This window comes from Salvelinus sp. IW2-2015, linkage group LG28, assembly GCF_002910315.2.
Source record: "Salvelinus sp. IW2-2015 linkage group LG28, ASM291031v2, whole genome shotgun sequence".
Classification (NCBI taxonomy): Eukaryota; Metazoa; Chordata; class Actinopteri; order Salmoniformes; family Salmonidae; genus Salvelinus; species Salvelinus sp. IW2-2015.
The window spans coordinates 12,379,656-12,401,332 of record NC_036868.1 but is presented as its reverse complement, the minus strand read 5'-3'; the positions used below and the strand labels follow the sequence as shown (position 1 = coordinate 12,401,332).

At 45.2% G+C, this 21,677-nt stretch overlaps 1 protein-coding gene across 5 annotated transcripts in view; it reads right to left on the bottom strand.

The window, feature by feature from the left end:
• fam184ab (family with sequence similarity 184 member Ab) overlaps nt 1-21,677 on the bottom strand; it is a 100,059-nt gene that overhangs the window by 35,093 nt on the left and 43,289 nt on the right. For all 5 annotated transcript variants that reach the window (XM_023974183.2, XM_023974185.2, XM_023974186.2 and 2 more), the window contains 7 exons: nt 19,562-20,416; nt 15,809-15,944; nt 12,302-12,483; nt 8,900-9,085; nt 4,838-4,960; nt 4,161-4,322; nt 2,924-3,045 (listed from right to left, as the gene is read on the bottom strand). In XM_023974183.2, coding sequence (XP_023829951.1) covers nt 2,924-3,045; nt 4,161-4,322; nt 4,838-4,960; nt 8,900-9,085; nt 12,302-12,483; nt 15,809-15,944; nt 19,562-20,416 — 1,766 coding nt within the window. The remainder of the gene's footprint in view (nt 1-2,923; nt 3,046-4,160; nt 4,323-4,837; nt 4,961-8,899; nt 9,086-12,301; nt 12,484-15,808; nt 15,945-19,561; nt 20,417-21,677) is intronic.

The following is a 21,677-nucleotide window of genomic DNA, read 5'->3' as shown; positions in this document are numbered from 1 at the left end:
ACTAGGATAATTGTGTCACTTCTCTTGCGTTCATTGCACGCAGAGTCAGGATATATGCAACAGTTTGGGCCTGTCACGTTCCTGACCTTATTTCCTTTGTTTAGTCTTTGTTTAGTTGGTCAGGACGTGAGCTGGGTGGGTGTAGTCTATGTTATGCGTTTCTTTGTTTAGGTTTGTCTTATTGGCCTGATATGGTTCTCAATCAGAGGCAGGTGTTTTACGTTGTCTCTGATTGGGAACCATATTAATATTAAGGTAGCCTGTTTTCACTGTTGGTTTGTGGGTGATTGTTCCTGTTCGTGTGTTCCTGGTTTTTCTGTGTTCACTAGTTCGGGACTGTAGCTTCGTTGGTTTTTCGTCTGTTTATTGTTTTTGTTTATATTGAGAAGTATTCTAATAAATTATGGATACGCACCACGCTGCGCTTTGGTCCTCCTCTCCTTCTACCGACGAAAGCCATTACAGAATCACCCACCACAAAAGGACCAAGCAGCGTGGTAACGGGCAGCAGCAGCAACAGCGCTTTATGGAAGTATGGACATGGGAGGACGAGTTAGACGGCAAAGGACTATCGGCAAAGGAATATCGCCGCCCCAAGGCAGAGCTGGAGGCAGCGAAAGCAGAGAGGCGGCGTTATGAGGAGCTAGCTCGGCAGCATGATCTGGACTGTGTTACAACTTGGGAAGAGATAGACAGGTGGTCGGTCGACCCAGGGAGAGTGCCGGAGCCCGCTTGGGATTCTATGGAGCAATGTGAGGAGGGATAACGGCGAATGGAGGCAGCACGGCGACGCGGTAGGAAGCCCGAGAGACAGCCCCAAAAAATTATTGGGGGGGGGTACAGTGGGGTTATTTTGGAGGGTCGCCATTCCGAGGAGGCCAGGGAAGCGGGGATTAACTATGGTGGGGTGAGGGCCACGTCCAGCGCCAGAGCCGCCACCGTGGACAGATGCCACCCAGACCCTCCCCTATAGGTTCAGGTTTTAGCGGCCGGAGTCCGCACCTTGGGGGGGTGCCGAATACACTGCCGATTTTGCAGGTTTTCCTACTTACAAAGCATGTAGAGGTCTGTCATTTTTATCATAGGTACACTTCAACTGTGAGAGACGGAATCTAAAACAAAAATCCAGAAAATCACATTGTATGATTTTTAAGTAATTAATTTGCATTTTATTGCATTCCGTCTCTCACAGTTGAAGTGTACCTATGATAAAAATCAGACCTCTACATGCTTTGTAAGTAGGAAAACCTGCAAAATCGGCAGTGTGTCAAATACTTGTTCTCCCCACTGTATATAATTTAAAAATATATATATTTTTAAATTATTATTATAATTTTCTGTCTGTGACGCTACACTTGTGTGTGTGTGTGTGTTCTCCATGTGTTCTCTGTGCAGGTGTGCGCTGCGGCTGTCATAGACGCTGCGGTGCGGTGGGGTGGTGCCACCCATCTGCATTGTCCCTCTTGCTAATGCTGTCCATGTTCAAGCCCACCATTAAATAAGGTAATGTGGGTATTTCTGCTGCTGTATCTCGCTCCACATCACCAGCAGGAGGAGAGATGTGTCTGATAGTCCGTCACAGGACATGAAAGAGAGGCGCTCCTTAGCACCTTCTCCTACTGAGAAGGGCCTAGAACAGAGGAGGGAGGAGGAAAATGGGAATATCTCTCCCTCTGCCTTCACCTCTCTCTTTCTCTCTCTCGCTCTCCCTGAGTGGCATGTTGGCTCCAGTTCGATATGGTAGAAGTACAATCAGACCCCCGGAGGTTGTGCTTTGCATTATGCTTTACTAGAGAAGAAGCAGTCTTCAATTTAGTTTTAATTACTATCTCACTTAATGAAAACCCTAAATGCTGTCAGAACTAAAGAGCATGTAAAATGCACAACTTACAAATTACAAGATGAAAAGGAGCTGAAGGGGAATGCAAATGTGAAATATGAACATTGAGAGAGAGGAGGGTAAATGAAACCTAATTACAGTACAAGAGATAAAGAGGAGGACAGGAGAAAACTTTGGGCTGATCTGGATGGTGTAATTCTAGAACTCAATGTGTAGCAGAGCCTTCCTGGTAATCAGGACTCCTTAATGCCGTATTAACACATTTCTTGACCCCAGCAAGGGAGAGAGACACTAATTGGACTCTGTCTGATGAGCTAGGATGAACTTCCTCCTCCTCATCTCCAGTGTCACATCTCTGAGCTGCAGTTCTGTTCACACCATGATTCACATGTCCCTGATGTGCTGTGGCGGCATTGAGATTCACATGTCCCTGATGTGCTGTGGCGGCATTGAGATTCAAATGGCCCTTTATCGTGCCAACAAAATGTTTTTACACTTGAAATTCATAAGCAGTGGCTTGTCACAGCCTTGTTGTCACTCGGGCTCAAATCCCTTGGTAAACAACCGCTTTTGCTTCAGACGAAAAACACATTTAGAGGTAGACGAGGGCAGCGGCTGAACAAATGTGAAAAATGAAGGCCCATATTTTGGGGCAGTATATTTTCTCATGGGACCTATCTCCTCCTCCTTCACTTGCACACAAACTCAATGTGTGACCTAGCTAGCTACAGTACTTACAAGAACAGCATTATTTGTGTTATTATTACTCTAATGATCTGTGTGGAGGCTGAGCCCTCTAAAGATAATTCCAATGGTCACAGGCCTTTTCAGTGGTCATAATCTGTGGTGCAGCACTGGCTCTTTTTAAATGAAGCCGTCCATTCATAATCTTCTGAGCCAGGGAGAGAAGGACCTCCTGCTGGGGAGAGACCAGCCCTGGACTGGTATTATTAGTATGAAGCTGGATTCACTCTTTCACTTAACTTCTCCATCGCCATCCTTGGCACATCTCAACCAAATTAACCCCAGGGCCAAGGCAGACCCAAAAACAAGAAATACATGTACGCAAAAACGCACACACACCTTAACGTCTCGGTCCACTTGAGCTCCAGTTCCAGCGCCATCTTGTCCATCTTGAGCTTCTCGTCCTCTTTAATAGTGATGACTTTAGCCTCATGCTGCTTCTTCTGGGCCTCCATCTCTCCCTGAGACGGGGAAGGAGAAAGACAGAAAGACAGGAATAAAGAGAGAAAGGGTTAATGATATTAGCCCTCATGATAAACAACACAATTGAGCATGAGATCTAACCCTGTATGGACAGGACTCAACACACATTACTACCAATGAGGACCGTGGGGCCCTGTGGGAACATGGGTGCTCTGTGTGATCAGTCAGAGGAGAGGAAAAACAGCCTGGACCTACTACCAATGCTGCTCCAAAACTTCCCCTGACATTCATTCAGACTACAGCCTGCTTCATTATGCAGGACCAGAGAGAGGGAGCGAGAGAGGAGAGAGGGAAGAGGAGAGAGGGGAGCCCCAGAAGGTCGATGGCATAATGAAGTGCCAATGCCACACGGGCTCTTTAAAGATGAGAACAGAATTTACAATCTGAGCCTGATTAGGTATGTCAACCCAAAGCTGCTGGAAAGCCTGCTCGGCATGTGAAGAATTGGAATCTGGGACAAAGCTGCTGGAAAGCCTGCTCGGCATGTGAAGAATTGGAATCTGGGACAAAGCTGCTGGAAAGCCTGCTCGGCATGTGAAGAATTGAAATCTGGGACAAAGCTTCAGGAAAGCCTGCTCGGCATGTGAAGAATTGAAAATCTGGGACAAAGCTTCTGGAAAGCCTGCTCGGCATATGAAGAATTGGAATCTGGGACAAAGCTGCTGGAAAGCCTGCTCGGCATATGAAGAATTGGAATCTGGGAAAAGCGCTGGAAAGCCTGCTCGGCATATGAAGAATTGGAATCTGGGACAAAGCTGCTGGAAAGCCTGCTCGGCATGTGAAGAATTGGAATCTGGGACAAAGCGGGTGGACGTGATAGATTTAGTAAGGGAATAGACTCAAGGCTATTCAGTATAGATCAACTTTATTACCCCCCATAAATAAGCTTAATACACAATCAATAAATACCTGGTCAGAAGAGGGAATGGGAAGGAAAATCATTAGGGTTCCTGTTGGAGAATCCAATGGCTCCCTGATGAGGTAAACCCACCAAGGACCCATAAAAATCTATTTGTGTGTGTTTGCCTGCCTGTGCGTGTGCGTGTGCGTGTGTGTGTGTGTGTGTGCGCGCGGACTGTAACAGTGCTCTCACCTGCAGGGCGGTCAGCAGGTTGCTGGTCTCTCTCAGTCTGGCCCTGGTAGCATCCAACTCCTCCACTAGTTTGTCCTGGGCCTCCTTCAGGTTGGAGATGTGTCCCTCTGCTGAACCCATGCCCTGCTCACCCTCCTTAACCAGCTCCTGCAGGCGCAACACCTGCACACAGGGGAGGGGGAGGGAGGGAGGGAGAGCAGACCCACACTCAGCACAGAACAAGAATAAAGGCTAGAAGTCTATCATACACCACAGTACACAGACAGGCTTTAAAAACAGCTGTCAAATATATTCCCTTTTGTAATAAATTACAATTGGGAATCTGCACTTGAAATGAGTCAAGACACACTCTACACATCAGCAGCTGTTCTCTAGAAGTCTATCTCAGTGCTCAGAGAGGCCTTAACATCTTAACCAGCTGTAATGAACTCCTAGACATTCCCTTCAGTAGAGTTGGGAAACTGCACTTCAAATGAGCCAAGACATACTTATATCATCTCTACCTGCTGTTATTTTCCTTTCAAACCTGGTTTGTTTTCTGAGAAACGATAGCGTCAAAATTCAAAGATTACCAATTAGCACCAGTAATTCTAATTCTATGTGGCTGACCACAATAAATGGTCAAAATAAATTGAGAAAGAGGAGAGATCTGATAGGTAAGGTGACTCATGACTGACCTCCTGATTGGCTTGTTCAAGTTTGGCGGCGAGCTCCTCCCTCAGGCTGTCCAGTTGTTGTCTGAGATGGTTCTTCTGCTCCTCCAATGAGAGCCTCTCCCTCTCAAACTGCTGCTCCATTTCCTGTAGACAAACCACAAAGACTGTTATAATAATAACAGCACAAAACCCTTACAGGGCTTACAATATTATAGGCTTTTTATGAATTGAAAATACTGTGTAGATATGGCTGCAATAATTGTGTTTTTAGAGGAAAATCAATGAGGAAAATCAATGCCAGTTTAAAGGGAATGACTAGTACATGAAAGGACAATAGTTGGCATTATTCACATGAATACACTAATAAAAAGAGTTTTGTCAGCATCGTTGTTACACAATCTGGTAATATGGACTCAGTGGAGCTCTTTGGAGGAGGGCTTGTATTGAGAGCTGTTATATTTAGGAGGTTGTGTGTGTGTGTGTGTTTAAATCACAAGTGACACATTAAATGTTGTACCCCTGGGCAGGTGGTTAATATCCTGCTGGGAAAATGGATGACATGAGTGAGTTCATTATTTAAGCAACGTCAGGCCACTCAAGACAAGGATGTCTGCAAAGCAAATAAATGATGCAGCGTTTACTGATAAAAGCCATGTCACATTATTGTGAATTCCATTTTCAGGGAGGAAAGATTTCTCGCTGTGACGGTGCGATATCATGGATCAAATGCAGCCTTCAGACATTTCTCGTATGGGATAGATCGCTAGTCTACCATTTCACTCTCATTGCAGGATAGTTGTGTCAGTAGACGACACCAAAGTGACAATATAATCAGTAGACATCACCATAGCAGGGACAGGCCAATGAGATGGAGGGAATGAGTGGCATCTTTAGCACCAGGCATGGAAATGCCTAAAATATGATTTTCTCAACAGCTCTGCATCTGTTAACGTCAGCGCTGAGCATTCAACTGTGGACAGGACATTGTTCAAACCCCTTCATATAGGCCTACATCTTTTACGAAAACAGAATTCTTGATCACTTTCATAAAAACCTTATGACTAGTATATTACTCTGAAAAGACGCGTTGGAGCCAAATAAACACTAAATGCATTGAGCTGACTAGTGACAGACTACTATGTGAACCATGTCCACTCCAATATTAAGGTTTCTCTGATACAGAAGGGGATTGACACTGCAGCATGATCCTTTCCCTCTGTAACTTTGGTTCATGCTTTCCAATGACCCAAAATGGAATATACAACAGAAGTGCAATCTCAAAAGGTCTGTATATGAGCAGAAGACTGGTCAGCATGATGGACTAAGTAAGGCTGACTGAATAATGTATAGTTTCACCTTGTTCAGAGAGGACTGCGCTGCACACTGTAGGTTCGTGTCTGGTAGGTTAAGGCTACATCGTTTAGCGCTTTCATCTTTCTCTGCACTCACATATGCAAATAGGAGCTCATCTATGTTTAGTGATCCCATTCCAACAAGAGTGTATGACATTATGCATGTAATCTTGTTAGCGTCTTCCCCTATGTTTTTTTTTTACACTGGGTGTCAAGTTAAGGGATGTGTGTGTGTGTGTGTGTGTGTGTGTGCGTGCGTGTGTGCGTGCGTGCGTGCATGCGTATAGACGTTGAGTTCCCATTTCACATGCTTCTTGAATAGTGCATACTCTTCAAAACTTCTAAACGTTTAGTGTGCCACACAAAGTCTCCGTCAGCCGGGCCACGGTAGTTTGACTAGTCACTAGTTCGATCTCAGTGTCCAAACTAAAAGGTCCATCCCGCACCTTGGTGCTGAGGACAAAATGACTCTCCTCCCTCTCTTCTCTCGTTGTGCTGTACGCAGAGGAAGAGCCTGGGGGAGTTGGCCCAAAATATGATGTCAGCTGCCGCCACATGGACTTGTCAAGCTGCTCTTTGCGACTATGGTGACTCACCGCCGCACAAACATAGACCCATTTCATTATGCTCTCCTTTCTCCGCTCTCTCCATTCCCATTTGAGAGCGAGGAGCAGAGATGATAGATAGAGAAATTCTCTCTCTCACACACACACACACACACAAACACGAACACACACAGGGGATCAACCAACGTTTGTCTGCCTGAAATAAGTTTCCTGAAAGCAGCTGGTGAGGTGCAGACAGGTGTAATCACAGTCTTCCTCTGCAGATGAGACTCCGGAACTCAAACACCATCCTGGTGGGGTCGTTACCTCCATTTCCTCCAAATTAAAACAAGGCGGCGAAACAGTGGAAAATGTGTTGACTATGAAGAATGAACAAGGTCATTGTGTGTTAGAGACACCCACGCACGTACACACATTCCAAAGCCCATGAGGAAAGCCACTGTCATCCTTCAAATTGCCAGAGAGTAGTGGCCACAATGGTGTTAGGTTGGCCGGCCCTGATATAAACAAGGGACTGGCTAATTACATCGGCTTAACGCAACATCTGTCATTTGGCCGGTATTTTATTACATAAAGAGTAAATGATGCAACCATGTTGGAGAGGGACGAGTTGACAGGAGCCTTTGGCAGCTACCGAGCTGAGAAATAAAAAGATGACTAATTGCATTTTGGCTGAGTCAATCGTGCATGTCTTTTGAGTGCTTTAATTGAATATGTTATCAGTCAGGGATATCAAAACAGACAGTTTAGTCATGTCACTGCAGCAGATGTTTTCAAGCAGATAGAAAACAAAAAAAGAGTCATTATTTAATAGAGTGAGAGCCAGGTTCTGTCAGCATCTCCAACACCTCGGCCTAGGCAGGTCCTGGAACAGTGTGTGTGTTTGAGTGGTTGGGCTGAGCAGAGCGCGGCGGGGTGGGGAGATGAGTTGTCATGGTAGTTTTTAACGAGGCGTGGGAAGCTAGGCCCTCTCACTGCTCTACTGCCTGCAGGACTGGAGCTGAGGCAGCAGAGCTCCGGGCCCTGACACACACAGAGAACACACTGGGAAAGAGGCAGATACAGGCCTGGGACACACAGACACAACCTGAGAGACACAGACACAACCTGAGAGACACAGACACAACCTGAGAGAGATAGACATGGCGGAGGTACATTGCACTGGGCTCTCATACAGAGAAGGCTGAACAGAGAGAAATACCTAATCAAGAACTGAGCAAAACAGGGCCCTAAAAGCTGAGGGAGACTAGTGACAAACCACATTACAGCAAGGAAACTAGCATTTTTTTGGGATGGGTCTGTTGTCAACCAATATAACCAATCTCTTTCTGTATGATTTTAAACCACTAGACATCCATAGTAGCAGCACTTCTGTGTTCTGTGTGGAATGGAAGGCAGCACTTGAGGGTACTCAAAGCTATACCAGCATAGAGCTGTTCTCAACACTCATGGGACTGCCTTGACAAGTAGGTCTGACAAGCTGTAGAGCCAAACCAGCACAGCAAAGCCTGGAATTCAAGCATGCAAATGACATGGAGGGACTTGGAGGAAAGATAAGCTGTTCTGCCCATGGTAATGAGTCTCTCTCTCTCTCCCTTCTCCTCTCTCTCTTTCTGGCTCTCCACGGCTCTCTTTCTCGGTCTCTACAGAGTGGTTCCACCAGCTGTTTGTAGTCCGTGATTAATTAAAACCTATTTCAAACTGGTAATCATTGGGCTTTCATAATAAGGTTCAGACTCAGCATTGACCTTTTCTTTTATCCCCACATTCAATTAGTAGAAGACAATCATTGTTTCAACTGTTGTTCTTTAGTCTTGCTGTTGGATCCTGTGTGACTTGGTTCATTAGGGTGGTTGTAATGGCACTGTGCACTGCAAGAGCAGATTAGTGTAGTTTGGTACAGATCTGCACAATAATGCAACTAGATAATGTATTACCCCGTAAGCCAAGGCCATTTGCTATTCATAACAATAGCCAAATCATAGCAAATCGTAGCTTGGAGGTGAAGTAATCGTTTCTGCAGTGGAAATCCCAATCCCATCCCATTGCTGAGGTGTGTAGGTGCAGCTTCACTGCTGTGTGTGTGTGTGTGTTGCGTAGATTCAGTGCAGTGTTACCTAAGGTGTGTGTGTGTGTGTATGTGTGTGTGTGTACACTCTTCTTACGGCCAGTAGCCAGCTCCTCTCCGTCTCGGCAGTAGTCTGTGTGTTCTCCAGAGTGGTCCGGTGTTTCTTCGACAGCTCCTCCAGCGCCCGGGTCTGTGACTCTTTGAAGTGGGCGGCGTCGTCCTCGTATTTGGCACGCATGTTTACCATCTCCTTCTCATACATCTGCTTCTCCTCCCGTAGAGTCTGACGGAACAACACAGAGACAACACCATGACAGTATGCCCTGTGTTAATCAAAAGACGTTTGATTCTAGTTTTATTAAAACCCAGCTGTGAACAGAATGCTAAACTCATTACTGTCTTATTTCTATTTCCTTGGTCATTTGAGTGAGCTTGAGTCAGTCACATACAGGTAACCCGTGAACGGCTGTTTGGTGTCTTGTAACGGAGGAAAGTGACAGCCTGCAGATGCTTCAAATCCCCTCTGACACATTATTCACATTCAGAGATGAGGCTCAAGCAGCAAGCCAAAAAGAACGGAGAGAGGCCTCTATTACCAGACAAGAGAGAGAGAGCGGCGTTTCTCAGAATGCCAGCGGCCCAGTGGATTACTGCACAATTCACTCACACCTCCGTTCACAGCAGGTTGCCATAGTAACACCTAACTCAAGGCTATGGTAATGGCAAACAGAACAGAAGATTTCCTGGGAACTGGAGAGATGAGGTCAGGTTTTCAGGCTACAGCATTGCGGTAAAAGTGGCTAGGGCTCCCGAGTGGCGCAGCGGTCTAAGGCACTGCATCTCAGTGCAAGAGGCTTCATTACAGTCCCTGGTTCGAACCCAGGCTGTATCACATCCGGCCGTGATTGGGAGTCCCATAGGGCGGTGCACAATTGGCCCAGTGCCGTCCGGGTTTGGCCGGGGTAGGCCGTCATTGTAAATAAGAATTTGTTCTTAACTGACTTGCCTAGTTAAATAAAGGTTCAATAAATAAAAAGTGTCATTGAGACACAGGGGACATAGCATTGAGGGGTGCGGGTCACTGTCAACAGAACACGCTCCCTGTCTTGAGCGCGTATTGATAACAGGAGGTTGGTGGCACCTTAATTGGAGAGGACGGCTCGTGGTAAGTGGAATGATATCAAATACGTCAAACACATGGTTTGATGTCATTCCATTCGCTCCGTTCCAGCCCTTATTATGAGCCGTCCTCCCCTCAGCAGCCTCCACTGATATCGTCATGCAGAATGGCATATTGCGAAAGCTTCAACTGTACATTTTACCATAATGTAAACGCTGAATGAAAAATAGATTATACTTGACATTCATTTACGGGGGAAGTGCAGTTTTTCTTCAGCGCTACTGTTGGTAAATAAGGAGCATGACCATCTGCAGTTTTGTGTGTTCAGAAGCCATGCATATTTCAGGGCTCCGTAACTCCTGAGAGCACAGAGGACTTTCCAAGGAACCATCTAAATGCTTAGTCGTAAAATCTGAGTTTTTATGTGTAATCTGACATTAATCATTGAAGTTAAATGCTATTTTACAACCAGAAAGCATGGCTGAAAGAAAAATGCTGACTATAGTGGAAGTAGCAGCCATGGCTAATAGTTGAGATATATGAAGCGAACTGTGACACAAAATGGAAGGACTGCCCGTTCCATGATCTCGCCATCACGGTTGACAACTCCATTGTGTCCTCCTCCCAGAGCGCTAAGAACCTTGGCGTGATCCTGGACAACACCCTGTCGTTCTCAACTAACATCAAGGCGGTGRCCCGTTCCTGTAGGTTCATGCTCTACAACATCCGCAGAGTACGACCCTGCCTCACACAGGAAGCGGCGCAGGTCCTAATCCAGGCACTTGTCATCTCCCGTCTGGATTACTGCAACTCGCTGTTGGCTGGGCTCCCTGCCTGTGCCATTAAACCCCTACAACTCATCCAGAACGCCGCAGCCGTCTGGTGTTCAACCTTCCCAAGTTCTCTCACGTCCTCACGCTCCACCCGCTCCTCGCTCCCTCCACTGGCTTCCAGTTGAAGCTCGCATCCGCTAAAAACCATGGTGCTTGCCTACGGAGCTGTGAGGGGAACGGCACCTCAGTACCTTCAGGCTCTGATCAGGCCCTACACCCAAACTAGGGCACTGCGTTCATCCACCTCTGGCCTGCTCGCCTCCCTACCACTGAGGAAGTACAGTTCCGCGCAGCCCAGTCAAAACTGTTCGCTGCTCTGGCCCCCCAATGGTGGAAAAAACTCCCTCACGACGCCAGGACAGCGGAGTCAATCACCACCTTCCGGAGACACCTGAACCCCACCCTCTTTAAGGAATACCTAGGATAGGATAAAGTAATCCTTCTGACCCCCCCCCCCTTAAAAGATTTAGATGCACTATTGTAAAGTGGCTGTTCCACTGGATGTCATAAGGTGAATGCACCAATTTGTAAGTCGCTCTGGATAAGAGCGTCTGCTAAATGACGTAAATGTAAATGTAAATGTATTTACAGCTAAAGTGTAGTCTGCTATATCAAAATAATCAGCTAAACGTCAACAACAAATGGTTTTGTCCAGTAACTTCTCTTTCCAAGATGTTGAGTTTTGTGAATAGCGCTGAGCGATTAATCAAAATGTTGGGCTTTCTTTCGGTTATTTAACAACTAATTGACCGACGTCGGTTCAATTACTTGAATTCCATTTAGTTAGTGAGCTCAACACGCCGTTTTCTCTAGGGAGAAATCAAATAATTCACGAGAGAATTTGTCAAGAACTATGTGGAACGCTAGGCTGATTGGAAGTTTTCATTAGGCAAATATTCAACCTAGTACACCACATAAACGTGAGATAACATTAGATGGTTGACTGGCTGGCTGCTACTGTCTGAGCAGAGATCAGATGATGACGGAATGAAAAATAAGAAAAGACAAAAAAAAATAAGTAATTTACACAACTGTAATATTTTATGAAAGTAAAGGAAGTAAAGTAAGTGAATAAATGATGGTTAATAAGTGTTAAGCGGTAATGGTCATTCACTACCATCATGGGGCTCTTATTGTTTAAGTCTGTGTTGTTACAGCATTCAACCAACCTACTGTGTGTCAGGAAGAAGGCAGGTGATGGCTGAGGGAACCTCTAAAATAATTTTAATGTCATGTCATTAATGTCGTTTTTTTTATTGAAACCCAAATCGAAAATCGTGATTATTTTTTAATAGTCAAACCGACCTCACAAAGTACTAATCGCTCAGCACTAGTAGTGAATTAAGCATGGAGGAGTGGATTTAGGCCCTGCGGCAGATGGCCAGTAAAGCAGTGAGGAGTGTTTAACTGGGGAGATCTGTTGTAAACACGTTCAAACCTAATATTTTCTCCTTAGAGGAGCTGGTGCAGAATAAGAGTGTGTTCTCAGACAACTCCAGGCTCCAGTGGCAGAAATACAGTTCCCTCCACACCCCTGAAGGCTCACCTTCTCCAGGGAGAGAATCTGTTGCCTCTGCCTGTCGTCCAGTGCCTGGGACTTGTTCTGCAGGGCCCCGCGTTCCTCCTCTAGACGTACCACTTTGTCCTTCAGACGAGACTTCTCAGACTCCAGGTCCCGGATGGCTGCCTCGTGGTTCATCTGAGTGGCTTGCAGGCTGCCAATGTGACCTGCAGAGGAGAGGAAGAGAGAGAGAGATAGAGAGAGAGATGAATAGAGAGATGAAGAGAGAGAACACAGTGGCAAACAGTCCAGCCAGACAGGACTATTAGAATGACATTACCTGTAACAGCAGTATATCCACAGAGAGTTGACCTGGGTCCATGTACTGTTTAAACATTGACGTTTCGGTGAGCCAGTATTTCATTGCCAGATGAAATATTGATGCAGCAAGGCATCACTAATAATCAAATGAGATCACACAGGCATGGCTGTGAGTATACAGCAGGGCTCGCTGCAGTATAGACCGTACAAAGCGCAGCTCGCCTTAAACTGGGCATAATTAATTTGAACACGGCTTTCACCTCCTTGGGCTCATGACTACCATTAATGCAGGGATACACCATTTCACCATTAAACAGTTATGTTACAGCAGTTCAGATAAGCCCAAGTAGCCGTGATGCTAATATTCTAAGTGTTTCTCCAACAGCTAAGAGGTGAGTGTTTTCAGCAGCAGCAGCAGCCTCTCTGTGTCTGATGCCAAACATGGGGCTGCAGATATATACAGTATTACACAGCTACACAATAGGCACCACGGAAAATTCCAGACACAAAGGCAAACACGTTATTTTTCTCTCTGTCCTTGTTGTATACCTTGACCATGGTATGACAGGCATTTGAACCACAACAGATGTTGCAGGGCTAGGTAAGAGCTAGGTGAGGGGGTCTATGTAAGCCCTCTCCCCATCGGGGTACATTCCAGAGCCAGGAGGGGGTGAAGAGGTCTCGGCCTCTGTTGCCGGGATACCAGGAAGTGATTTGTCACAGCACAATCTCCTGTCAACAGGTACACTAGCTGAAGCTGGAGCTACCTACCTCCAGAATGAATGAAAAACATCTCTGGGTTCTGGTTCATTCTGCCATCCACTGGGAATGTATCAGACCAGTGATAAGGAAAGAGTCGCGTGACACATAATTGAGAATAGCTGGAAGCCTATATACAGTAGGTACCTGTGAAAATATCTGATGCAAACTGGTGCAAAGACTTCATAAATTTTAACCAACATTATTTTAATATTTCATGACTTGAAGTTGTATATATATACATTTGAAGTCGGAAGTTTACATACACTTAGGTTGGAGTCATTAAAACTCGTTTTTCAACCACTCCACAAATTTCTTGTTAACAAACTATCAAGTCGGTTAGGACATCTACAAGTCATTTTTCCAACAACTGTTGACAGAGATTATTTCACTTATAATTTACTGTATCACAATTTCAGTGGGTCAGAAGTTTACTGTGCCTTTAAACAGCTTGGAAAAGTCCAGAAAATGATGTCATGGCTTTAGAAGCTTCTGATAGGCTAATTGACATCATTTGAGTCAATTGGAGGTGTACCAGTGGATGTATTTCAAGGCCTACCTTCAAACTCAATGCCTGTTTGCTTGACATCACGGGAAAATCAAAAGGAATCAGCCAAGACCTCAGAAAAGAAATCGTAGACCTCCACAAGTCTGGTTCATCCTTTGGAGCAATTTCCAAACACCTGAAGGTACCACGTTCATCTGTACAAACAATAGTACGCAAGTATAAACACCATGGGACCACGCAGGAAGGAGAAGCGTTCTGTCTCATAGAGATGAATGTACTTTGGTGCGAAAAGTGCAAATCAAATCCATAACAACAGCAAAGGACCTTGTGAAGATGCTGGAGGAAACCGGTACAAAAGTATCTATATCCACAGTAAAACGAGTCCTATATCGACATAACCTGAAAGCCGCTAAGCAAGGAAGAAGCCACTGCTCCAAAACCACCATAAAATAGCAAGACTGGGCCTCCCGGGTGGCGCAGTGGTATAAGGCACTGCATCGCAGTGTTAGCTGTGCCACCAGAGATTCTGGGTTCGAGCCCAGGCTCTGTCGCAGCCGGCCGCGACCAGGAGGCCCATGGGGTGGCGCACAATTGGCCCAGCGTCGTCCGGGTTAGGGAGGGGTTGGCCGGCAGGGATATCGTTGTCTCATCGCGCACTAGCGACTCCTGTGGCGGGCCGGGCGCAGTGCACGCTGACCAGGTCGCCAGGTGTACGGTGTTTCCTCCGACACATTGGTGCGGCTGGCTTCCGGGTTGGATGTGCATTGTCTCAAGAAGCAGTGCGGTTTGGTTGGGTTGTGTTTCGGAGGACGCATGGCTCTCTACCTTCGCCTCTCCCGAGTCCATACGGGAGTTGCAGCGATGAGACAAGAATGTAACTACTACCAATTGGATACAACGAAATTGGGGAGAAAAAAGGGGGTAAAAAAACCAACAAAAAAACAGACTACGGTTTGCAACTGCACATGGGGACAAAGATCGTACTTTTTGGAGAAATGTCCTCTGGCCATAATGACCATCGTTACATTTGGAGGAAAAAGGGGAATGCTTGCAAGCCGAAGAACACCATCCCAACCCTGAAGCATGGGGGTGGCAGCATCATGTTGTGGGGCTGCTTTGCTGCAGGAGGGACTGGTGCACTTCACAAAATGGATGGCATCATGCGGGAGGAAAATTATGTGGATACATTGAAGAAATATCTCAAGACATCAGTCAGGAAGTTAAAACTTGGTCGCAAATGGGTCTTCCAAATGGACAATGACCCCAAGCATACTTCCAAAGTTGTGGCAAAATGGCTTAAGGAGCACAAAGTCATGGTATTGGAGTGGCCATCACGAAGCCCTGACCTCAATCCTATAGAAAATGTGTGGGCAGAACTGAAAAAGCGTGTGCGAGCAAAGAGGCCGACAAACCTGACTCAGTTACACCAGCTTTGTCAGGAAGAATGGACCAAAATTCACCCTATTGTGGGAAGCTTGTGGAAGGCTACCCGAAACGTTTGACCCAAGTTAAACAATTTAAAGGTAATGCTATCAAATACCAATTGAGTGTATGTAAACTTCTGACCCACTGGGAATGTGATGAAAGAAATTAAAGCTGAAATAAATCATTCTCTCTACTATTATTTTGACATTTCACATTCTTAAAATAAAGTGGTGATCCTAACTGACCTAAGACAGGGAATATTTACTAGGAATACATTTCAGGAATTGTGAAAAACTGAGTTTAAATGTATTTGGCTAAGGTGTACGTAAACTTTAGACTCAACTGTACATAGACTTAAACGTTGGGGGAAATCAAGTTTGGACTAAGAGTGGTGTGGGTTATTATTCAAATTGTGGTTAATTAGTGTTGTTCAGGTAGTGCGGTACTGTGGGTTGTAACAGAGAAAGGAGGGGGGAAGAGAAGGATAGCGTAGAGTGTAGGATAAGAAGGCTGGGGAGGAGGGAGACATGCTAACTCACTGGCTTTGAGGAGGATCTCTGTGGCCTGCTGCTGCACACGATCTCTGGTGGCCTCCAGCTCACACTCCGCCTCCTTCTGTCGAATCTCCACGATCTCGGCATCCTGCGTCACCTCGTCCAGCTGTTTGCTCAACTCCTGGAGCATAGACAGAGACACACAGAGCACAGGTTAGCCTACCCTCCTGAGGCACAGACACGCATAGCACAGGGTCAACTTCCTGACCCGTGTTCATTCTCTCTGCCAGAACAATGAAACAGTATATATACACACGACTCACTCACTCATATGCTCTAATAATCACTTAACTTTCTCTCTCTCCATCACTCTCTTTTTTTCTTTCCTGCATTTGCACTCTCTCTGTAGAGATGTAGAGCTCGAGAAACTAGCCACTTTTCATTCTTAATTGGACAGCTTTTACAGTACGGTGCATGTTCTCTACTGCTCTCAAGGACTGACCATGAAATAGTCACTTAGATTTACATTTCCCATGGGAATATAGTCCATATGGAAGTGGAGTTCTCATGCATATGTAAATATATTGACTTGTCTGGTGGGGCAGTAGGAAGCAGGGAGGCATGTAGCCTAGAGGTTAAGAGCATTTGGCCAGTAACCGAAAGGTCGCTGGTTCGAATCCTTAAGCCGACTAGATGAAAAACAATCTGTTGATGTGCCCTTAAAGGAATATTTTGGCATTGAGGCCTTTTATGTAATTCCCCATTTTATTTGTCTCTGTGTTCAGTATGAAGGAAGCTAAGAGGTAGTAGACTAACGTAGCATGCTAGCAGATACCCATAAACCTCCATTCATTGCGCTAACGCTAGTTAGCTTTGGCTCGCGAAACTACTTCTAACTTACTTCATACTGGAGAAAGACACATAAAAATGGTATCCACGAGTTCATCTGACTTTGGGAAAGTAAATAAAGGGCCTCATTGCCAAAATCCCATAGTATCCCTTTAAACAAGGCACTTAACCCTAATTGCTCCCGTAAGTCGCTCTGGATAAGAGCATCTGCTAAATAACTAAGATGTCAATATAAAATGTAAACCTTTTTCTGAAGGATCGGTGTAGGGAGTACTTGTTTTTGATTTTGGGACTATATGTCCTCAAGCCAAAATATGATATTCAATTTAAGAATGCCTCGGTGGAAATCACAGAAATCTTGCCAAATATCAATTTGAAGATAAGATGGAGTTGTAAAGTATCTTAGGCCTTAAGTGCCACATTCCCTCATAAGGCCACGTTTATATATATCCTTATAGATACCGGGGCCCCTCAGGGGTGCGTGCTTAGTCCCCTCCTGTACTCCCTGTTCAACCACGACTGAGTGGCCAAGCACGACTCCAACACAATCATTAAGTTTGCTGACGACACAACAGTGGTAGGCATGATCACCGACAACGATGAGACCTGGCAGTATGGTGCCTGGACAACAACCTCTCCCTGAACATGAGCAAGACAAAGGAGCTGATCGTGGACTGATCATGACCGGTTGCATCACCGCCTGGTATGGTAACTGCTCAGCATCCGACCGTAAGGCGATACAGAGGGTAGTGCGTACGGCCCAATCACTGGGGCCAAGCTTCCTGCCATCCAGGACCTATATACTAGGTGGTGTCAGAGGAAGACCCCAAAAATTATCAAAGACTCCAGTCACGCAAGTCATAGACTGTTCTCTCTGCTACCGCACGGCAAGCGGTACCGGAGCGCCAAGTCTAGGTCCAAAAGGCTCCTTAACAGCTTCTACCCCCAAGCCATAAGACTGCTGAACAATTAATCTAATCGCCACCAGGACTACTTATATTGAGGCCCCCCCCCCCCCCACACACACACTGCTACTACTCGCTGTTTAATATCTATCCATAGTCACTTTACCCCTACCTACATGTACAAATTACCTCGACTAACCTGTACCTACGGACATTGACTCGGTATCGGTACCCCCTGTATATAGCCTTGTTATTATTATGTAATTTTATTGTGTTACTTTTTAATATTTTTTTTACTTTCGTTTATTTTTTACTCTCTATTTCTTGAACTGCATTGTTGGTTAAGGGCTTGTAAGTAAGCATTTCACGGTAAGGTCTACTACACCTGTTGTATTTGATTTGATTTTAAATTACATCTGCATGTTTTGTAGAGAGACAAACAATGCTAGCTAAAGTAAAATAAACATCTTGTCAGGAGTAAGAGAGGGGATGCATTCTGATTGGTCCGTGTGGTATGATTTCCCTGATGAGCAGTTGCTGGTGTGTGTGTGATGAGCTGTTTAGGTGGAGAGGACACGCTTTAATCACCCTCACAGTTTGTTTTGTTTCCCTTAATGAAAAATGTAATTGTGACAGCATGGCTGATATCATCGTGTCACACCTGAGCACCCGTCCCATACTAAACTGACTGGAAGAGCTCCTGGGAGCTATCCATTAAAATACATTCAGAGAAAGTAGCTAACAAAGATCCACCAATACATGTTACAGTGACTAGGCCTTTGGCTGACTGAAGGGGAATATCTGTAATAACCAGTGTTATAGGGTACATTCCTCCCTGAGTCAAAGCAAAGTTATTTTTGCAATCTCCAACGTGCTATACATATGAACGTGACGAGACTGACAGCTTCTCTGAGCCAGGCGAATTCATTCATCAGAATAATGATAATGGATATATCCAAAGGACTTGCAATAGAAACTAAGGTAAAACAAACTAAAGTGCACATAGTTTGCTGCTATTTCAGCTGCTTGATGTGATTGTGTATTCGCTTTAGTTGGCTAGCTAGCTAGCAAAGGAGAAGTAATGTTAGCCTAGCAATATTTTATTGAACAATCAGCTGGTTGTTGCCTATTTATAAATTATTTCTCTCGTCATCATTGTCTCTCATCATCATTGAACCTCTGCTAGTTAGCTACATGCCAATGATTTGTTTAGCATAGCAACATGGAATGAATAGAATGAACGACATGATCAAAACGTGAGAATAGAATTAACGACCAGTCTGTTTGGTTAGCAACTTCAGAACTAAGAACAGTTTTTTTGCCCGGACTAAATCGTCTGCTGGAAGGATGAAATAAAACAAATGTACTCATTAAAAAACGTTTTAAATGAAAACATGTTAATATTTTAAATATATTGCCAACCATTTTATAGAAGCAATACGGCCCTCGAACCCAGGATTATCATGTGATAACCTCCTCCTAAAAACAGCCCTTAGTTGGGAGTTATCACGCAATAATCCCCGGGTTCTCATGCCTTATTGTTTAATTATATGATTCCAACTGTTTTAATCTATATCGCACATCAAATCGCAACAGCAATATTTGATAAAAACATTTCCCATATCGTGTAACCCTAGGTAGGAGCATTCTAGGTAGGAGCATTTTTGGTAAAATCACCATGATTAAACATTAGGAGAGTGTGAATGATGAAGAGGTCTAATTACGGCAATTTAAATGGACCCTTAAATTTAGATCAAACTGTGGATTACACATTTTTAATCCTGCGCACTTCAAAGTTTGATTTTAACTTCTAATCATTTCATTAAATGACTATTAAACCACAATGGGATTTTCAGGATTAAGATATTAACTGCTTTCTGGGTTTAAGGATTACAGGGTTTAAAGATTACAGTGATAATTTAACATCAATGCTACATATCCTCTACTATGATGTTCACTCATGTATCTCTTTAAGACTAATAGCTTTGGGGGCTTTCATTAGGATGTTTAAGCCACAGTTGGGTATCTCCACAGGCTCTCTTACCTTGATATTGCTCTCGGCTGCAGTGAGCGAGACCTGCAGTTTGTGGGACTTCTCCTTATGTTCCCGGGTCTCCTCCTGCACCCTCTGCAGCTCGGAACGCAGCTTCCCCAGGGTCTTCTGCAGCGCTGCCTCCTGCATGTGGAACTCCCTCCGCAGCTCCGCCTCAGTCTTCTTCCAGGCCTGCAGGTTATCTGCGGTGAGCTGCTGCGTGCGCTTCATGGCCTCCAGCTCGCGCTCGTAGAAGGCTTGGGCCTTGTTGAGCTTGGCCTCGTACTCCTCCACCAGCCTCTTCTTGTCCCCCTTAATCTCCTCCACACGCTCCGACAGGGACTCCACCTCCGCCTTGTGCAGCTGGCCCAGTTTCTCCTGGTCCTTGCTGTAGTTCTGGTTCTGGCTCTGGTGGCTGCGGAGCAGCTCCGACACCTCCTGCCGATGGTTGGCCTTTAGCTCCTCCAGGGCCAGCTTCTTCTCCTGCTCAAACTGGGCCTGCGCCGTGCCGAAAGAGCGCAGCTTCTCCTCGAACGAGTGCCGCATCTCCTCCACCTCGCGGGACATGGTGACAACACGCTGTGTGTGCTGGGCCTCGGTGCAGAGCTGCATGTCCTCCACACGCTGCCGGTAGGTCTCGAACTCGGCGAGGGCCTGGCGCTTCATGCGCTCGTGCAGCTCCATGGACTCCTCGAGCGACTGGATGCGCTGCTTAAGGTCCATCTCATCGCTGATCTTACTCTTGTACTGCATGATCTTATCCCGTGTCTCCGACAGGATCTGCTGCACCTCCTCCTCGTGAGCCTCCTTCAGCGTCTGGATGGCCGCCTCGTGCTCGTCATTCTTGGTGTTCAGAGCGTAGATCACCTTGGGGAGGCAGAGAGAGCATCAGTATGATGGTTGAGAAAGGACAGCATAGAACAAACACACATCCAATGGATTGTTTGAGCGGGTGCTGGAGATCAAAGTAAATGTTCATCAGTAAGAAAGTTAAAACTGTGTGGGGATGTGTTAGCATTTTCCTCAAACTAAAAGGGATACCTTGAAAGGTTTATCATTACTTTGACTTCCTGCAACAATCAAAAAAACACTTATGGAGACAGATGATTGACAGTTAAGTGAGTGGCTGACCATTAAATCCCAAAAATGACTTCCAACTGAAAGCCTGGATAATCTGACTATAAAGTGATTTTCTGGTCACACAGAATTTAAGGGGGAAATACGTTTTACATTTACAGTTCAAAAGCCATGAGAAATTCCCCCTAATCTTAATCCTCCCTCCCCTCTACTGATCCAGGGTGCTGGCCTACGGAATAAGGCTATTTGTTTTGTCACCAGATAAACCTAGTCAATAATTCATCACTTTAATACTTTTGAAAACGTCTGTCATAAGAAGATAGAGTAGAAATGGAAAATAAAATGCCCTTTTCAGAGAATTGTATCCATATTTTATATGCCAGGGTGAATAACCGGGGGAGAACTGTGCATCTCTTAAACGTGTTGCCAACTTGCCTGTGTTTTTAATATGTTAAAATGTTCAGAACATTTTCATTTTTAAACCGACTCCTATTGGCATCACTCGTACGACTGTCCGTTACAGCTCTCCATCAAATAAGAGCAGATGCAACACATTGTTCCCAGCCAGGTAGGACAACATTTTAATCAAAGGTTTATTTAAGAAAATACTAAACCAACAGGCATTTCTTGTTTGCTATTGTGACCTCTACTGCTGTGCCATCTCTCAATCGCATGGCAAGCTCTCAAAGGAGATAAAAGGCCTATGCACCAGGATCCCAGCTCAATTCCCATTATAAACATAATATTAATCTTTTAATACCCTCAATGAAAAGCATTCTATGGGAATGAAAGGGCCCCAGCTTGTGAAGTTTCTCACGAGCGATGAGGGCTGAGTCAGAATTCATTTCCATAATTGTTTTGACAAATGACTAGGGGAAAGAGCTAAAAGTTCTGGGCCTATCTGGTGTTAGCGTGGCAATCTAGCCAGCCACATATGAAGAGAGAGATAGAGAGGGAGTGATAAAGAGTGAGATAAAGAGAGAGAGAGATGATAGAGAGAGTGCGGTCTGCAGTCCCATAGGCTCAGCGGGTGAAAGCAGTGGACTGAGAG